The sequence below is a fragment of the Leptonychotes weddellii genome, chromosome 2, assembly GCF_054177405.1.
Source record: "Leptonychotes weddellii isolate Sample4059 chromosome 2, ASM5417740v2, whole genome shotgun sequence".
Lineage (NCBI taxonomy): Eukaryota > Metazoa > Chordata > Mammalia > Carnivora > Phocidae > Leptonychotes > Leptonychotes weddellii.
Genome location: NC_138370.1, coordinates 87,701,806 through 87,719,642, shown reverse-complemented (window position 1 = coordinate 87,719,642; position 17,837 = coordinate 87,701,806). Strand labels below are relative to the sequence as shown.

Genomic DNA, 17,837 nt, shown 5'->3' with positions numbered 1-17,837 from the left:
GTCTCTCATGAATAAATAAATAAAATCTTTAAAAATAAATAAATAAATAAATGTAGTAGCTAAAACTCTAAAACTCTCAGAAGAAAATATACATCTAAATCTTTGTTACCTTGGATTAAGCATGTTTTTTCAGATGTGCAATGAAACACAAGCAACTGAAGAAAAATTGGGTAAATTGGACTTCATCAAAATTTAAATTTTTTGTATATCAAAAGACACTTAAGAAAGTGAAAAGATAATCCACAGACTGGTGAGAATATTTGCAAATCATAAGTCTAATAAAGAGCTAGATTCGAATATATAAAGAACTCTTTCACCTCATCAATAAAAAACTAAATAACCCAATTAAAAAACTGACAAAGGATTTGAATCTACATATCTCTAAAGATGATATACAAATGGACAATAAGCACATGGAAAGATACATGTGAAATGCAAATCGAAACCACAGTGAAAGATATTTCACTTCACACTCACTGGGACATCTATGATCAAAAAATTGGAGAATAACAGGTGTGGTGAGATTGTGGAGAAATTTGAACCCTTGAACATTGCTGCTGGAAAGGAAAAAAATGTGTAATTACTATGGAAAACTGTTTGACATTTCCTCAAAAAGCTTAACATAGAGTTACCTTATGACCCAGCAATTCCATCCTAGGTATATATCCAGCAGAATTGAAAATATATGTTCAAACAAAAACTCATACATGAATGTTTATAGCAGCATTATTCATACTAGGCAAAAGGTAGAAAAAATGTTCGTCAACTGATGAATTGGTAAGAAGTGGTATATCGATTCAATGGAATATCATTCATCCTTAAAAAGGAATGGGCTACTAGTACATACGACAACATAGTAAACATTACAATAGTCTCTCCTTGTCTGGAGTTTTGCTTTCCATGGTTTCAGTTACCTGTGGTCAACAGTGGTCTGGCAGCAGATGATCCTCCTTCTGAAGGTCAATATTAGTCTAACACATCACCATGCCTATGTCATCCCCCTCACTTCATCTCATCACAGAGGCATTTCATCATCTCACATCACCTCATCTCACAGCCTCAGAAGAAGGTTGAGTACAGTACAGTACGATATTTTGAGAGAAAGATCACATTCACAAAACTTTTATTCCAGTAGATTTTTATAATTGTTCTATTTTGTTGTCACTGTTGTTAAGAATAGGCTGAAAAGGCAAATAGGTGCCAGAATAGGGAAACCCATAGAGACAGAAAGTAGATTGGTGGTTTCCAGAGCCTAGGAAAGGGCATAGTAGAGAGTGACTCCTATTGAATACAAGGTTTCGATTTGATATAATGAAAATATTCTGAAATTAAAGAGTGGCGATGGTTGCACAATTTTGTGAATATACTAGAAGCTATTGAATTTCATACTTTTAAATGGTAAATTTTACGCTATGTGAAATGCATTGCAAAAAAAAAAAAATATCTAGGTGTCTTAAAAGCAAAGGCAATTTTCTTTTTGCTAAGCATTAAAAAAATTTTTTTTCACTGTTATGAAAATGAACCAAATCTAACTCTCTACACACCTCGTTAGAGAGTTCTTCCCCTTCTCAGTCAGAAAGAAGTTATGTATGTCAAGTGTTTCAGTTCCCAGAAATAATATCTTGGAGTGAGTTCTCAAAAAAATTTCAGAGGTAGAGTGGGCAAGCAACGAAACTATTATCAATGGAATGAATAAGTGTTTTCATATGCATCATGGTGTTGGTGCATTTACATAAATGTTTTCTTAATCCTTACAACAGCATGATATTTTATTACTTTATTTATGTATTATATTACTATAATTATATATATTTATTTATTACATTTGTTATAATCACAGAGAATACAAGAAAGTCTACACAGTAGGATGTAAGCAGGAAAGAGTTGATCCAAGAAATCCTAATTGGAAGACTGTCAGTCTTAATTTGAAAATCAAACTATTATGCATAAAACATAAGGGGAAAACACTTCAGAAAAATCTTGAACAGAATAATAGAAAAATAATTGAAATAGCTAGAAGATAAATACAGACACACATACACAACACACCCAAAGAAATTTTCAGGGCATACAAGCTCAATATCCCACAGATCAGCTTCTGACTAAAAAGTATTAAATAATTTTAGAATATATGTCTGGTCATTTAAGGCTTTTTTCCTTTCAATTTATGGTCAGTTCTATCATGGCTTATTCCTGATTCCTATTCACCGCCATCTCCAACATAGTCCTCCTCCTCTGATTCCAAAGCAGCTGATTTCTCTGTAGTAGGTGTATTGTTCTCTTCAACTTGCCCATTTTACCTGAAATTTTTCTCCCTTTCTTATACTAGTACAGGCTATAAGCTCTCAGAGTGGGCATTTATTTTGTGTTGCATGCCTAGCATTTTAACCACCATAGGCACTTAATAAATACATACAAAATTAATGAGCATATATAAAGGACAGCTTCACTATTTTGGTAAAGTGATACGAATTCTAACAATCTACTTGCATTCTAATACCAAATATAAATGGCTTTATCTATTTACTATACTTTCCATTGCATTTTTTCCAAATTTGAGGCAATAAAGATTTATAACATGAGAAAAGTAGTACTTCAATTTTAGTGGGCAAAATAAGAATATCTACTTTTGTTTTAGGTCTTGAGTTTTATACTCTCAATGATCTGTAAAAGTAAGGTCATCATCAGATAAAAAACCCAAAACAGATATTGGAGATAAAAAATTGCTTGAGTTACTCCAATTTAAGTTATTCATTTACCTAAATTCTTTTATTTTTATTATGAAGCCCAACTTCCTATTCTTTTTACCAAAAGTAAAATGTAAGTATAGTATGACTCTTATTTTCATTTAATTATGTGTTTACTTTTTGTTGTTATTATTTGTTTGTTTGTTTTAGAAAATCATGTTTCTGGAAAAACTTAGTTTTAATTGAGTAGGCATTTAAATTAAGTCTACACAGTACAGTACACATTTCTGTTAACAATAAATTATAAATAAATTTAATATTTGCACATGGAGTAACCAGTGACTCAATGTTTAAACTAGCTTCCTGCCAACCTAGGAAATAGAAACTCTGTAGTTAGAGTTAATTTTATTAATTTTAACTTTATTTTATCTAAAGCAAGTAAATTAATATGGTATTCTTTAGCTGCTTCTCTCCGCCCTCCCCCAGTAAATAATACCTTCTTGGATGTGATTCAACCATATATTCCTATCCTATCCCTCTTGTGACACAGGCATGTACTGACGAAAGACCAGCTAAGGATGAGGATGTCATTTATAACCATGGAAACACACAACTTTAACCAGTTCTCGGGCAATTTTAAAGCTAACATTTCTCCTACAGAATGTTGAAAGCCTCAATGAGATTCCAGTCTCAGAGGACCTTATTCCCAGCAAGGTAAGAACCTCAAAAGAGAAAAACACCCTCTTCCTTTTCCACCCAGAGAGGTGATAAGGAAGAGGTGGTGTCCAGAGGCTCAGCCACACCAAATTTTCAACGAAAGCAATGATACCAGATAACCCAAAATCTCATCTACTCACAGAAGTCCGCCCTACCAATGTTTTCTGTGCCACACTGCATGCACACTTCCCACCCTCCTCCTGTAGCCACCCCTCTTATCTGTGTCTGATGATAGAGGGAGAGAAAGAAAATCAAAGAAAATCAGTTCTTTTCCTCCTGTTTTCTTCTGCTTTCTCATTATTTTTTTCCTGTTATTAAAAATAGAACAGCTCTGAGTTCTGTCTCAGAGTTCACAATAAGGCTGCATTTTAAAGTATCAACAATTATTTTACAGGCATAAATATGTAAGTTTTGCACATTTTATAAATTCTTGCTTTATCATGTTCTCAAAAGTTTTGAAAATGGCTGATTAGTAAAGTTATGTGTATCTACTTGTTTTCAAGATGATCAGTTAGTTTTGTTCAAAGCCCATTCTATGGACTAATAACTAATGAGTAGAGCTACTATCTTGTAAATGCAAATTTGGCATATAGAAGTCACTCAACAAGTTCAGGCATTCGTGTACTGGATATTTTCTGTTTGTCCACCCGGAATCATCCACCCTGCAACATTCTGCTCCATACCTGGATCAAGGCGGCTCTCTTGCCTCTCAACTGTGTTTGGGGAATGGAGACCACTTGCGGATCAGAGGAAGCATGAGTCAGGTTAGTGCGTTTGTGCTCATGGCACTTGCCATGAGGAGTAGCATGGGCTGGCTCACACCTCCACTGACAGTCACAGCTTCAATAGGTGGCTCCCTACACACAGATCTTTCACTGTCTCTCAGTTTCTCCTTTTTCTCCTCCTGTTCTTCTTCTTCCTCCTGCTCATCCTCCTCCATCTTTTTGTCTGCCCTTCAGGCCTAGGGATGGGAACACTGCCTTGCTATCATTAGCAGTTGGTACTACACCAATCCTTCTGTTTTTCTGTATCCTGCCCACTCCTTTGTAAGTTGTCCCTTTATTAATGTCCCTTCAAATTACTCAGTTTGAGTGTGCCATCTGTCTCTAGACAACACTCTGAATAATAAACATAGCCTCAAGAGGTTTGCCATACAAACATACTTTAGGAAACACTTGTGAAGGAAATTTTTTGGGCTCCTCTTAAATACATGGGGAATGAAGATAAGTAAATTATCTATTTGTAATTTCAGCAATCTATTTTTAATTTCTTAGAGTTTTATTAACCCAAGTTTTTCCTTTTGTAGCATGCTTTATTGATAGTTTTATAAAAATAATATCTTCTTACACCTCTGTGAGAATAGTACTAATTAAATTCATTTCTAAATTTTCTTTTCCTATCTTGAATTATTTGATTATTCTAGAGTTAGTTTTCTATCTCTATCATAGTCCCATTCCTTCATTTTTCAGGATGTTCTAAAATGTCTAACAATCCTTTAAGGAGGCAGAAATGAGAACTGAGCGAGAGCTCCTTGAACATGGGCGGATGGTGGCAAGTGACTGGCTCTGATTAGGCTAATTGGGTATGGATTCATTACACCAGGTTTACACAGAAACCCTGTGGTTTCTGCCAGTAGTCACACTAACTGCTGTAGCTCTCCAATTTCATTCAAAAGGAAACCTGTGTGTTTGTGGGTGGGGGAGGAATTGTTAAGTACTGAGAAGTAAACACCTTTGTTATGGCCATTTTGTACATGGTGAATAATGGGATGGACTGGGGTGGCTAACTTTTCTGTAGACAAATCATCAAGGAATTCCTTCCCTTTTAACCCGTCTTTTTCTCTCCCTCTCCCTCTCAGAACCCTCTAAAAGATCCCAAGTCTCTCTCGGATTCTGCTGAAGAGAGTAATTTCTTCTTCTCGCTTTGGTCTTCTCTGGGTATTTTCTAACCTATAACTTCCTCTGTTTTTCTTCATGATTATGATGTTCATAATCAACATCTAAGTTATGTTTTCAAAAAATTTATTGAAAATTCTCATCCACAGTGACTACCCTTTGTTTTTCATCAATGTTGTGGGTTTGTACATTTCATTACTCTTTTGTTATCATTCTGGTAGGATTTCAGCAAGGAAAATAAATATGTTTACACAGTCCACTATCTTAAATAAGAAATTCTTTAATTATTTTTGAACCCATTCAGGCTGGTGGAGTTTAGAGAAAAACTGTGCCACTTGAATGTCTAGTCCCTACAAAGAGGAGCTATAATTATAGGTTTCCCAGATGATCTTTTTCATTGAAATCTCCTTTTTTAAAACTACCTTTGCCAGATCAAAGATTTCTTTTAAAAATGGTTTCGGGGCACCTGGGTGACTCAGTTGGTTAAGCGTCCAACTCTTGATTTCAGCTCAAGTCATGATCTCAGGGTCATGAGATTGAATCCCCCATGCTCAGCATGGAGCCTGCTTGAGATTCTCTCTGCCTCTCACTCGGCCCCTCCCCATAGTCTGTGTGCATGCACTCTTTCTCTCTCAAAAAATAATAACAATAAAATAAAATAAAAATAAAAATGGTTTCTTCATATGTAGGTTTTCCTGAGTTAACACAGTTTTGTAAACATAGCAACAGCCCAGGCATCGGTCATGGTGACCAGAAACCAGTGGAGCTGGCACAATATTTCACTTACTTCTGTCTTCTCAGGATTCTAAATACACAAATTGGAGTATGTCCTTTTATCTCATATCTTTCTGATTTTTTTCTTTCATAGATGAATCATAATCTCAGTTCTAGAAAACAAAAATCTGAGTGAACAAAAGGACAAAGGGCCTGAGATTATAAACCAGTAAGGCTGTGCATGTTTTTTGGTTTTTTTTTAAGATTTTATTTATTTATTTGACAGAGAGAGAGACAGTGAGAGCAGGAACACAAGCAGGTGGAGTGGGAGAGGGAGAAGCAGGCTTCCTGCCAAGCAGGGAGCCCGATGTGGGGCTTGATCCCAGGACTCCAGGATCATGACCTGAACCAAAGGCAGACGCTTAATGACTGAGCCACTCAGGCACCCAAGGCTGTGCATGTTTTTAAAGTACATAGATGCACCTGATTTTATGACTTTCTTCCCCCTTTTCTCTCATTTGCCAACCAACCCTCTTTAGCCTCATCTGGTTCAGAGTAGAAAGGATTTTCTTGATCTTGAAATGGAAATAGGGTGTCTAGGTCTGACACATAGTAGGAACTCCAAAAATATTGTTGAATAAGTGAATAAATAACGTCTAAAAATGTGTAGCCAATCTACACTTTTTCATGGGTGGGTCTCTTTCAAAATTTGAAGGACTCCTGCATTAAATTATATTGCCACCTTGGTCAAAATAAGTCGTCCATATATATGTGCATCCACTTCTGATATCTATTCTTTTGCAATTGTTTATATGTCTATCCGTAGGCCAACGCCACGCTCTTTTGATTATTGTAATTTATAACTGGTCTTCAAACAAGGTGCTATATGCCCTGCAACTCGGTTCTTCTTTTTAAAACATATTTGGACTTAGAAATTAGTCTTAGTCAAACTAGCATGCTTAATGCTAATGTCCTGACCCATAACAAACTATGATAAAAGAGGTGATTTTTTTTTTTTTTTTGCTTTTGTTTTTGTTTTGGTTTTGGTAGAGTGGAAGAAAAGACACAGCTCTTTTTGACATAATGATCGATAATGAAATAAAAGGCTTAAAGGTCTGAGCAGGGATGCATATCTTTTCACTGATTTCATAGACATTTTACCCAAATGCTAATGAATGGTTTTAATGACTAGCTTTCTATACCCCTCCACAACCCTACCTCTTGGATCCAAAGAGACCTTTTCAATTCTCACTTCAAGCACAAATTAAGGGGAAATCAGATGGAATAAAATGAGTGACAGCCCCAGGCAAAGGAAAAAAAGGGGGGGAGGAAGCAGATGCCTGGGTGGAGGACAAAGGCCCTAAGAGACTCAGGGGCCTGTGAAGTCAGAGGAAAGCAAAATAAAGACCATAACCACGGCTCCTTTTGCAAATCGAGGGTGAACTCTCTCTGGGCTCCATAAGCTATGTTACAACTTCGTCAGGACTCGGTGCCCAGACTGGACTCAGAGCTGCTTTGGCTAATTGTATCAGTTTCTCAATAATGGATTGGACCAGTTTTCTCTTCCAAACCTTCATAACAGAGTAAAAAGATTGCATGTTTAAAGGACCATTTAAAAAGCGCTCTACTGGGACACCTGAGTGGCTCAGTCGTTAAGTGTCTGCCTTCGGCTCAGGTCATGATCCCAGGGTCCTGGGATCGAGCCCCGCATCAGGCTTCCTGCTCAGCGGGAAGCCTGCTTCTCCCTCTCCCGCTCCCCCTGCTTGTGTTCCCTCTCTCGCTGTGCCTCTCTCTGTCAAGTAAATAAATAAAATATTTTTTAAAAAGTGCTCTATTTTTGTTTCTGAAATGGCATTAATGCAATGTGAGGGGGGAAAAGTCTTTCATAGAATGGACATTTTAGAGTAATTATTTAAATTATAATTTAATATCTAAATGTTTTTAGATCAAGGTGTGCAATGCTTAGGAATTTTAAAAATCTCTAATCTTAATAATTAAATGGTAACAGTGTTGATTTATCCGTTCTTCATTAAGTTATATTTGGAGCATGTGTACACACCAAATTTAGGAAGAGTCAGATGGATATTTACTGATTAAATAAGGATAACCAAAATCAGAGAATCTGATTCATATGTAATGGCTTAATGATTTGATGACAATTATTGTTTTGCCACAGGGTAGCTAGTCATAACAGGAGGATACACACACATAACCCGTAATAAGTCCATTTCAACACAAACCAAATCATCAGGTTTCTTCTCTTGACTTTGTTAATTTTCTTGTGTCATATTGCCATTTTTTCTTAATACCACACAATGTTTCATTTTTGTTTCTTTATCCATGCTTATCTTGACACACTTATAAAGTTAAATGTCTATATTTTGAAAGATCCCCATGGCCAGAGTTCTCTGGTTCCCAAGCCTTGAAGCTTCACAAGTGAAATACCGTGAGAATTCGTGAGCTTCTCTTCCTTTCTGTCCTTCCTGGCAGAAGGAGGAAGTGCTGGAAACCTGGAGGCAGAAGAAACACCTGAGCCAAGAGGCTGTGAATGGACTTTGGGAACCTCAGATGTTAAAGGGGAAGTGACAGGGCCCTGGGACGTGGTCACTGGTTCCATGACATTTGAGGGTAAGAAGAGAAGACTGGAAAGAAGAGGGGTTAAGCTCAAGGGAGATTTAGGTCAGGAATATGGGTGGGGAACTCTGTTGTTCTTCCTGGCCTCGCTCTCTTGGGGGTCAGCCTTGTGCACAGTAAAATCTCATGGGCTTGGAGCTGATTCTCTCTCTCATCTGCTAACTACATCAGAAAGTCCTTTTATATAACAGTCAGTCTTTCATCCCACCAGTAAAATAAGGGATTTAAAAATAGAAATAGTTGAGATAGTTAGACTGGCCTACGTCTATTACAGTCAACCTATACATGAGGATCCCAGAAATAGCCTCCTTTTGATGAGAGGAACCAGCTACCAACCAGGCACAGGTGGAAAGCGGGACTGGGTTACGGGCCACTCTCGGGAAGCAAAAGGGAACAGAAAGGCGAGGCCTGGAAAATGCTTCAGAACGTGAGGGTGCTTTAGAGTACAAAGGGCTGGCAGTGGCCCTGTGAGGCAAAGGAGGCACCACCCCAGTTGACACAGGAAAATATAGAGGCTTAAAGTGGCTCAGCACCTTGCCAGTCATCACGGCAGTGGTAGCTAGTCAGGCCGCAAGGAGCTCAAACCCGGCATCTGCTTCTAAATCTCATCCAGCTGTCATTTTGCGGCTTCTCCCTCTTCTTGGACTTTATGATTATTGGTCAGACCTCATTTGCAAGAGACTGTATCACCAAGCTCCAACAGTGCACTGAAAATTACACTACTGTATTCAACTATTAAATTATTCAAGAAAGAAGGTATAATTTTTAAGTTATTTTCTCACGGAATTTAGCAATACATAGAAAGTCACCTTACAGGGGTGCCTGAGTGACTCAGTTGGTAAAGCACCCGACTTTTGGTTTCGGCTCAGGTCATGACTCATGGGTCCTGAGATGGAGCTCCCATTGGGCTCCTCAGTCAATGGGAAGTCTGCTTGAGATTCTCTCCCTCTGCCCCTCTCCCCCACCTCTCTCTCTAAAATAAACAAACAAGTCTAAAACAAAAAAAGTCATATTACATTGACTGCATTGGGAGGAAGAACATTTATTTCTGTACAGGTTTTTTTCTTAAATCCACTTTTATGATCTAGAAGGATGATTTACTAATTTTTCAAAACTGTGTTTCCATGCATGTTATATTTTTATGAAAGAATGATTTGTTTCCTTCTTTTTATCATTCCAAGAATAAAAAATTATTTGACCTTTGTTCAAAATAATTTTCTCTTCTGATTAAGCTATGAATGGTACTAATTATGAAGACCTTGTTATAATTAGTGCCCACTGACTAAAGCAGAATTCTCAGAAAGTTCAGAATTGAACAGGGCAAGATGTCATTTGAGATATTTTTTCTCCTCTGGTTGTTCACACAATTTGAATTCAATGTTGCCATCACTGAATGCTTCTCCTTTGGTCTCTTCCACAGGATTCTCTCTCCGGGAAAACACTGCTTTCTTCTGCATCATTGTAATTCCTGAATTTCCATGCCTTCGAGCTGTAGATAAGGTTTCTTTTACTATGCAATAACAAACTGCAGATAAAAAATTTTTTTTGAAGTTTTCATTCAGAAATGCATAAACAATGGGATTACAGATGGAATTGGAAAATCCAATTATTTGCACTATAGCAAAAATCATCTTGACTGTGACATCATCATATTCCTTTTCAAAATTGCCTGAAATAAAAAGTAATAGTGTAGAATGCATTATGTTCTAATGAGCAGAAAGTAAAATTTCTGTTTATCATCTGTCTTTACCGAACACTTTAACAAGTGGCTAGAGGTGTGAAAAAGTGTCAAGACAATTTTGGGAAGAGCCATGTGATTTCTGAAGAAAAATAAGCTCTGTGATGCGTCCTCATTCTTAGAGAGTCTTGGCTCGCAAGCACAACCTGGCACTCAGCACATATTAGAGAGCTTACGGCATTGCCACTGGATTCCAAGCTTCATGTAAACTGGAAGCAGCAGTTACCGTTCAAATGTTTGCTTGTGTTATGGAAACACAATCACCTGAGAATTATGTTAAGTCTCGGATTATCAGAGGTGACACACTGACAATCTGGCTGAAACCCTAGGTGTTATTAAATACATGTGGTTCAAGTCAGTATTCTAAAATCTAAACAGAGAACACTCGGAGGATGTTACACTTCTCCCAGTGTTTGAATGGCTTAGGGAGAATGGGAAGCATGGCATGAAAGAAGACTCAAAAACGTTTCTGTATCTTCTGTAATTATTAAAGATTTGGTCAAAGTCATACATAATTACCTACCATGTAACGATCTGGTGGTCTTGAAAACATGAAAGAATCCCATTAAGTGTTTGATATTTGATTCCCCAAGGGAATAGCAACAACTTTCAATGATTCATTGTCCATTCTAGCAGGAAATGAACTAGAACATCTATCAAGTGAGAATGAAAAGCACTCACTGTATTCAGTCATCATGTGAACAATGTGGAAAGGTGCCCAGCACACAGCAAAGAGAGCCACCACCATCACCATCATAATGACAGCTCGCTTCTTCTTCCTGGACCCATAAGGATACATTGTATGAGTTAACTTCTTGGCAAATTTGTCACATTGATATCAAAGTTATTAAATCAAGCTTGAGCCTAAAGCTCTCAACCATAATTTTTCAAATATTAAAAAAGCTCATGACAGGTTAATTGTGGACTGTTTCTCATCTTTTCCCATCGCTTTTACCCTCATCCCTATATTTCTGAGATTATAAACATCCTTATGATGTATGCTCAAGACGGGTCTAGCACTCTGCTAGGTGCTTGACATGGATAACATCATTCATCTTCTCAGTAAGCCATTTGATGGATGCAGAAACTGAGGCACAGAGAAGGTTACGTCACTTGCAAAGTCAGATGACCAGTAAGCATTTAACTGTAAGAGCTAGTGTGGACTTAAAGTTAGGCAGCTTAACTTCAGTGCTTAAGCTCTTATTCACTTTATATTGAAGAGCACTCTTCTGAAGAAGTGGGAGAGCTAAATCAGCAATTAGTCCCAAGGTGCTCAATAGTCCAGGGCTCTGCACTGACAGGGAGGATTGCTTCATACAAACTGCGTCACTAGAGGTCGCTGCACACTTGAAGAAATAAGAAAATTTCATCAAACCACAAAACTCTTTATAAGGTTTTTGTTTTTGCGTTTGTAATAGCCATTCCATGTAGATTACAACATAAACCATATGGACTACAAGTACCATATCAGTAAATTGTGTTTTAAAATTTATATTAATGAATGTGATCAGAAAAGAAAGCCCTTATTATTATACTAATAATAATAATTTAAAGTAAATAGCATATACTCTGGTCACCAAAGGACTTTCATACATATCTCATGTATTTTAGCATCACTTTTGGGTAGGAGGAAGTGAGAATGGATATTTATTAAGCTCCCTGGTACACAGGAGGAAAGCCGGAGGCTTAGGAGTAAGGATGCTCATCCACACCATGTGGCTGGTGAGTGGCGTGGAAGACCACACCACAGCTCTTCCCACCATGTCATACTGACATGGAGATGAAAATGTAACTATTTTCTAAATTCCTACCATACCTAAAATCTCCAAACTTTAAAGTCAGCCCATGCCCTAACATGAATTAGAAATGGCACTTGGGCAAAATTTCCCAGGAATTCAGAAAGCTCTGGCAACAGCTCCTTCAAGCACGACTAATTAAAAGTATTTTAAACAGAGGTGAATATTTCATTAAACAGACCTGGTTATTTTTGACATTTCTTTTCCATGAATAGTTCGAAGCACTGAGCAATCGCCCACTGTTTTCTTTATCCAAAGTTCATAGCCGATTTTACTGTACAGGATAAGCATCAGCATAAGAGGCAGGAGGAAGAGGATGACAAGGATGAAGGTGGTATAGATTTTCTGGTGTGCAGGGCTGGCCCACTCTTCCAGACAGCAGACATGTTCTTTTTCATATAAGAAGTCATACTTAACCTTTAACATAAGAACAATTCAATTAGAAGAACCAGAGTCAGCATCAAAAGAACAGAAAGCAGCCAAGTACTATTCTAATGCTGCATTTTTCAGATCCTTACATATTTACTGTGGGTACATATTGCAAATGAGATACATTTTTATTGTTCTTTTGTTGTGCAGTGTCATTTTTCTACTTCATTCCTTATGTTCTTAATGGTTTTATACTTTCTTTTCTATTTTAAATGGAATTGAGGTCAATAGCTGGTTTATTTATTTATTTATTTATTTATTTTTAAAAGATTTTATTTATTTGACAGAGAGAGAGATAGCGAGAGAGGGAACACAAGCAGGGGGAGTGGAAGAGGGAGAAGCAGGCTTCCCACTGAGCAGGGAGCCCGATGGAGGGCTGATCGCAGCACCCTGGGATCATGAGCTGAGCCGAAGGCAGACGCTTAACGACTGAGCCACCCAGGCATCCGCTGGTTTATTTTTTTAATCTTTTAGCACTTTTTACCTGATAGTCATAATTTTTGAATTCTGTGAAAGAAAGCTATACTCTTTGACCAGAGTATGTATGTACACCATCCAGATGAAGAACCTTGCTTTCCAGATGAAGAATACACTACAATAACCAAAGTATGTATGAAAAAAGTATTTTGTATTTGTATGCCAGCTAGTTCAATGTTACATTATTTTGCTTCCTCAATTGTTGAAGAGACAAATTTTGGCAAGGCATCAGATGTCTCTCAATTGATAGTACTGAAAGCTTGTCTTTTGTTACTGCTATTTCAGACTGGAATGATCAGGTTGCTTGCAAAGATTTTAGAAAGGTAAAGGAGAGCTTTAAGATTCTGAGATGAATAAGAAATTGGGATTCAAACTACTGTCAATCTACAAATATTCAGACTCAGCTATAAGCCTCTGAGGTAGATATTTTATGGAAAGGCAATGTCTCTTTATTAATACTATTTCTGAGAGACTCATGAGTTCAAAATATTGTTAATAACAATATTAATAATAATAGCGAATGCTAATAAGGGACAAACTAAGCAAAGCATATTCAAGAGTCATTTATCTGGATAATAAGAACAAAAGAGAATTTAGCAAAACTACTGCCATTGTATTCTCTTAAGAGCTTTCCAGATGAAGAATACCTAGGTCTTAGACGTATTTCTGCCTTCATTCCTGCAAATTTTATCACCAATCTTTAGTCAGTTGAATTGGGGAAAAAGCTTCCTCGTATACTCATCAAAGGTAAAAAAATTCAAGCTCTGATTGAGGTGTTATTTACAAATAAATGAGGAATGAAAACACTTATTGGATAATAATTTCAAGATCCAAACTCCCTGGGAACCAGAAATAAAGTGAACCGGATATAAAGTGAAAGTGATTCCATGTAGGCAAAGCCCACAAAGGTCAACAGCCATGGGGTCAACACATTGGTATATCTTAAGACACAAAGCTACCCCAGCAGTCTCCAAATAGGTGCATGTTGCCCTGGGGAGACTTTCTCAGGGCACGGGCAGATGGCTTTAAAGGAGCCAATTTCAGATCTTCGTACAGTTCTCTAAAATTCCAGTGCCTCGGGGTGCCTTGGTGGCCCAGTCAGTTAAGTGGCCGTCTCTTGATTTCAGCTCAGGTCATGATCTCAGGGTCCTGGGATCGAGCCCTGTGTCAGGCTCTGTGCCCAGTGGGGAGCCTGCTTGGGATTCTCTCTCTCCCTCTGCCTCTGCCCCTTCCCCCTGCTCGTGCTCTCTCTCTAGCTCTAACTCTAACTCTCTCTAAAATAAATAAATAAAATCTTTAAAATTCCACTGCCTAGGAGAAGCCTGAGACTGAGTGTTGTGCTGGCTCTACGTTCCCAGTTCCTCGTTTCTAATCCCTCTTCTTCCCAGCTATGTAAGCCAGATCTCTTACCCAGCCCCAGTCTTAACTAGGAGGCACTGAAAAAGGAGGTGGTTTGAATTACTGATGTCAGTGAAGCCACCATGATCAAGAAACCATAAATACATGACAGGGCTTTGTGCTTCTCCCTATATTAAACATATTTCTATTCAGGGTAAAGCTTGGCATTAGAAAAAAGGTGCTTTGACAGGTGTTGAGATGTCGTAAATTTACATTTTTCATACAGCGAAGGGGCAGAAGTGATGACAATTTTAATTTAACCACCTCATAGCTTCCATCCCCTGAAAATTGTCAAACACATCACTCCTGAGAGAGAGCCCAGTGAGAGCAAAGCAAAGAGAACTTCAGTGGATGGAAATGGTGAAGTTGGTGGTGCTTTGTTTCACCCAGGTGAGAAATTCAGGCTTTGTGCATGCTCACACACATTCTCTCTAGTAGAATTTTAAAAGTGAGAAGGAGGCCATGAGGATGCATATTAATACATTTATCTGGTATGAAAAATGAAATCACACTTCTTCCTGACAGAAAGCAAATCTGATTCGGCTGATTTGTCTGACACAGAGGACTGGCTTTGCCAATTACATATGCATTTTCTACAAACTAAATGAGTTACATATTTAAACTATATTTAGAGCATATGATAAAATAATTTTATTTGAAGAAATAGACAAATCCCCTTGTGGCTAGGGGCCAGGAATGGACCCCACAAACGAGTGCCGGGTTAGGTCACCTATGAGAGGACTCCCTTGGTACAGGATTCCTGCTGGGGTAAGGACGGCCTTGGAGAAAAGAGCTGGTCACAAAAAGTTGTGTGTGGAAGCTAAAGGGTCTCGATGAGCAGCCTGCTGGAGAAGGGAATAGCAGTCGGAAGCCTCAGTGATGTTATCTTTGAAAAACCCACAAGCAAAGAGTGGAGGATGGGCAACAGTCGCGTGGAGAGGGCGTCACTACCAGAGTACAGCTGTCCCCTCCTCTCCTCACCCTTCTAACCAGCTTCCAAGGACCCAGAGGCAGTCAATTGAATGGGAAGAGAGAAATGCACAGTAAGGAAGGGGAGGAGAGGGGGATCATGCCCCTTTTCCATATTGTAGGGTTCTAGACCTAAAAATAGCTTAAGCTGAGGGAAGGGGTTGTTTTGCATTGATTGAGAGTAGGGATTTATGTGATTGTGACACTGGGCTGGGCATTTAACCACAGACTTAACACTGCTGTTGTGACTGAAAGTGACCAGAGGAATGTTGCTCTCTGAATGGTTGAAAGAGTAACAGGGCCTGCTCAGGGCTTCATCCACGACATTGCATCAGAGTACTGGGAGATCCTCAGATCACATTTCTGTAGGTAGCAAGGGACAGAATAAGATTACCTCCTGCTCTCACCTATGGAGTCTAGCTCATTCAATATACCGGTTACATAAAAAATCAAGTCATGTTTTCAATGTACCCTTGCCTGAGGGCTCATTTGTTATCCTTCCAATGGACATTGCAAATCCAATAAAGTTTCACACTTGCTTCCATCAATTTAAAAAGGTATAAAAAGAACACATGGTTTAAAAAATTATCTTAGTGTGTATGTGAACAACTCCCTACTGCCTTTGAAGACTACGTCTGGGCTAGATCACCTATGCAGGACATGTTGAAGCATGTATGCCCCACTGGGGAGACTGGGTCACCAAAAACAGCACCGTGCTCCCTCCACTGTGAATCCCCATGCAATGCTGGGCCCATCCAATAGAGGTGTGAGGGAAAGAGAGAGGTCAGATAAGATGATCTTGCCACACTTTCCAATTCAAATTTCAATTTGTCAATGTATGGGAGATAGATAAGAAAGGACTTGTGAAGGAGAATCAACTAATAAGCAGATAACTGATGATAATTTTTTAATGTGACTTAAAAATAAAAGTCTAGAGCAACCACTGAACTCTTCAAATGTAACAAGACAAAGTAGAAAGTGACCCTGGTAAATTTTCTTTTAAGCATTAAAGGCTTCACAATATAAAATCAAGGGAGAGCTAGATAAACAGAGGGGAGAAAAAATCTTAAAACAAATTATTTTATTCCACTTGAAAAATTTTCAGTGAAATAATTGGGATCATACAAATTTGCAGGAAGAAATCAGATTATCATTGAGAGGGCTGGGAAACATTTCAATAATATGACTACCAATCCCAGTCCCGACCTACCTCAAGGCGTTGCACATGCCACATGGGTGATCCAACGATGACTGCCACCAGCCAAACCACACCTGCCAAAACATCAAAATCATCAGAACATGGCTCCATCAGTGAAGCAAAACACATGCATGCTTATGCATAAAGCACATGCGCTGATCATAAAGACTCCTTATATGCAATCATCCCTGCCCTCAAGCAGTGCAGGGGTCTACCTGTTCTCACGGCCACTCTTTCACCATCTTCAAAATTGCTGCTGGAATAGTCTTCCTGAAACATTTTTAAATGTTTGATTAAAACTCCTTAAAACAATAAACAATAAAACTCCTGAATAGTGTTTTGGTGACTATAAGATAAAACCCAAACCCTTAACATGGTTCCTGAGGTTCTCTCACTTGCCCCTCTCTCCTCTTACATTTCTGTCCTTGTTCTTTAAACCAGAGTCCTCTACTGAGGAACTTAAATAGTTGCTTTCAGTCCCTATATCCCAGAATGCATTGAGCTGTTCTGTGCCCCGACACTGTCACCCTGGACTGGCACTTTATTCCCACTATCTGTGAACTCATTTTCCAGGACTTGACTCAAATATTTGTCACTTCCTCTAGGAAATCTTTGAAGGCCACCATCATTTCCAGATAGAACTGACTGCTAGTTCCCTGTTGTCTCCATGTGCCCTCTAGTCATTTGCTGCCCTTAGTCATTTCTTTTCAACATCCTCTAAGCTCATTGAGGGCAAAGACAATGCAATTTACTTTTTTGTTTGTTTCCCCAAACAAGAGTCCAAGGAAAATTCCTGGCCCTCAGTAGACTTTGATCACGCACCTGCTGTTTGGTTCTCAAACGGATGAATAACTTAAACATGATATAGATCACCATCTACAGTTTCTTCTTACAACTCAGTACCATTTATATTGAGCCTCATAACATGAGGCTTTACAAAAACCAACACTTAAAACATCAGAAACCAGAGTGCTCTTTCCAAATTCCCCGTCCTCCATGTTTGGTGAGGGAATTGCTTTAATGATGTGTCCTTAGCCAGAAACAAAAGAGAATCTGAACAGACTAGGATGAGGCCAGAACCAAGAGACCCAACATCAATTCTGAGAGCAATTTCTTGGCTCAAATTCTTCCTGTTCTTTCTATATTGAGTAGCACCATTGAGAAAACAGTATATTGCCTTGGGTT

General features: G+C 38.4%; 1 protein-coding gene across 2 annotated transcripts in view; it reads right to left on the bottom strand.

The window, feature by feature from the left end:
- Positions 1–9,685: 9,685 nt before the first annotated feature.
- Positions 9,686–17,837, bottom strand: part of QRFPR (pyroglutamylated RFamide peptide receptor) — a 46,950-nt gene continuing 38,798 nt past the window's right edge. For both annotated transcript variants that reach the window (XM_031035692.2, XM_006740400.3), the window contains 4 exons: positions 16,665–16,726; positions 12,363–12,598; positions 11,067–11,164; positions 9,686–10,316 (listed from right to left, as the gene is read on the bottom strand). In XM_031035692.2, coding sequence (XP_030891552.1) covers positions 9,976–10,316; positions 11,067–11,164; positions 12,363–12,598; positions 16,665–16,726 — 737 coding nt within the window. In that variant the 3' untranslated portion in view covers positions 9,686–9,975. The remainder of the gene's footprint in view (positions 10,317–11,066; positions 11,165–12,362; positions 12,599–16,664; positions 16,727–17,837) is intronic.